Source organism: Octodon degus, unplaced genomic scaffold, assembly GCF_000260255.1.
Source record: "Octodon degus isolate 3935 unplaced genomic scaffold, OctDeg1.0 scaffold00083, whole genome shotgun sequence".
In the NCBI taxonomy this organism is placed as follows: Eukaryota; Metazoa; Chordata; class Mammalia; order Rodentia; family Octodontidae; genus Octodon; species Octodon degus.
Window position 1 is genome coordinate 9,615,906 of NW_004524659.1, and position 2,083 is coordinate 9,617,988.

Genomic DNA, 2,083 nt, shown 5'->3' on the forward strand with positions numbered 1-2,083 from the left:
TATGTATTTAAGTATTCATCTTGCTTGAATGTGTCTACAGAGTAATGTGTGGTGGTGATCTAGTTCATTTTATTCCATATAGGTGAACAGTTATATTAGCATTATTTATGCAGTTTATGTCTTGCACACACTCAGATACTATGTTTGACACATATATATATATAGATCAGTATGGCCTAGATTATTGTTTTGCTTGTTTTAATTACATCATTTTTAATTTGTTCTACTCTCTGATAGTGATGGAAATTACTAATATTTATTGGTTGATTCTTGTGTGCCAGGGAGGTATGGAATACTTAAAAACATCATGTTGCTTAATTTTCATACCTGTATGATTGTTTTTTTCATACTCATTTTTGAAACTTAAACTGAAGTAGTACTGTCATAGCTGAAAGGTGGCAAAGCTACAGTTCAAATCTGTAGTAATGTTACTGAAAATCCTGTGCTTTTTCCTGTATCTTCCTATCATGAATGCTTGTCACATACAGATTTTGTTAAGTTTTTTATTCTCCATAGCACATCTTCTTCAATGTGGTACCCAAAACTGTAACAACAGTGTTAGCATAATCCAAGCTCTAGATAGAAATGCAAATTCTTGGGTGCTACCTACTGCATTAGACAGTGTGGAGATGATGCTGAGGATTTTTAACTGTTTAACAAGCTTTCCAGATGATTTGAGTGGGTACTCAAGTTGGAGAACCACTGTTCTGTGGTGTCTAGCTCAGGCACTTGCACCTTGGTATATGGAGGAAGTGTTTTAAGTGGTAAAGGTGGAATGATTGACTGTATGGACTTGCTCTTTCTAGGTTTATTGGTATCTCAGGGGAATTCCACAGATCTTTTTTCAGACTCCAGACTACCTCCTCCCAACAGCTGTGCTTCAATTCACAGTGGAACATTAAACTTCAAGCTTCTGAGAGAAGCAGAGTTGAGACCCAGTACGACCATGCCAACTAACTGGACTCTACTCCAGAAATCCACAGAGCTAGCTCCAGAAAATCATGGTAGCTCATGTGAGGTAAGGAAGTGGCACCTCATGGAAGGTAATTTATCCTGGGAGTAGATATCTCTGATCTGTCATCAGAACTTTAGGGCAGAATCACAGGAAACAAATCTTGTCAAGAATGAGCAGCACACAGGTGATGTGTGTCTAGTGAACCATCAGGGCAGCTTGTTGTTTACTGTATTTGGTTACCATACTATCTTGACCTTTTGACTGAATAAAATTCCTAGTTAGACATTACTATTTAGAAATTGCTTTTTAATTTTGAAATATTTCTCCATTTCATGTCAAATTGCCTCTTCACAAAAGTTTTTCTTTTCTGCTTTTAAGATGTTCATCACGTTTTTACTGTTTTTTTATTTCTTTGCTGCTATCCTGTCTAAGAAACTTTGTCTTTCAGCCCTTCTATTGAGCTTCTCATTACAAGTATTAGAAGAATATAAAAAGCAACATATATGGAAAGTATTATTACATGTATTGGCTTTTGTAGTTCTGATCTTTGTAGTAGGACATGATCAGAAAGTGGTGTTTATTTTGTTTGGTACCAGGATAAAGTGTAGGTCTTGTTTGATGTTACTGTTCTGTGAGAATACCATGGAGCTAATCTTTCCAAGCCAGCTTCTCTGAACACTGAAGCCTAATTTTAGCAGGATAACAATAAGGTGTCAAGGGCTGCTTTTCTCTTCATTTAAAAATAATGCAAAGAAACTGACTCAGTACTTTTAGAAAAAGATCAAAGGGAATTTAAAATGAAGATCACTTAGAGAAAGATAGTTTATACTTATTGAAAGAATAATATACAAAGAATTATGAAAATCACCAATATTTAATAATTTATGTTTGAAATAGATTAAGTACAGAATACACTCAGGAGGTAGAGGCAGGAGGATCACCATGAGTTTGAGGCCAGCCTGAGTTACATAGTGAGTTCAAGACCAGTTTTGAGCTATATAGGAGAACCCTGTCTCAAAAAACAAAAAGTGGCTCACCCCAGAAAGAATGGCTATCATAAAGAAATCACCCAACAACAAATGTTGGAGAGGCTGTGGGGAAAAAGGAACCCTTCTCCACTGCTGGTGG

The 2,083-nt window shown here is 36.1% G+C and overlaps 1 protein-coding gene across 5 annotated transcripts in view; it reads left to right on the forward strand.

The window, feature by feature from the left end:
• Nucleotides 1–2,083, forward strand: part of LOC105742923 (zinc finger protein 585A) — an 18,333-nt gene that overhangs the window by 1,308 nt on the left and 14,942 nt on the right. For 2 of the 5 annotated variants that reach the window (XM_023721573.1, XM_023721577.1), the window contains exon 2: nucleotides 874–1,018. In XM_023721573.1, coding sequence (XP_023577341.1) covers nucleotides 874–1,018 — 145 coding nt within the window. Of the gene's footprint in view, nucleotides 1–806; nucleotides 1,019–2,083 lie in introns of all 5 variants that reach the window. The other 3 variants (XM_023721575.1, XM_023721576.1, XM_023721574.1) reach the window with 3 other exon arrangements.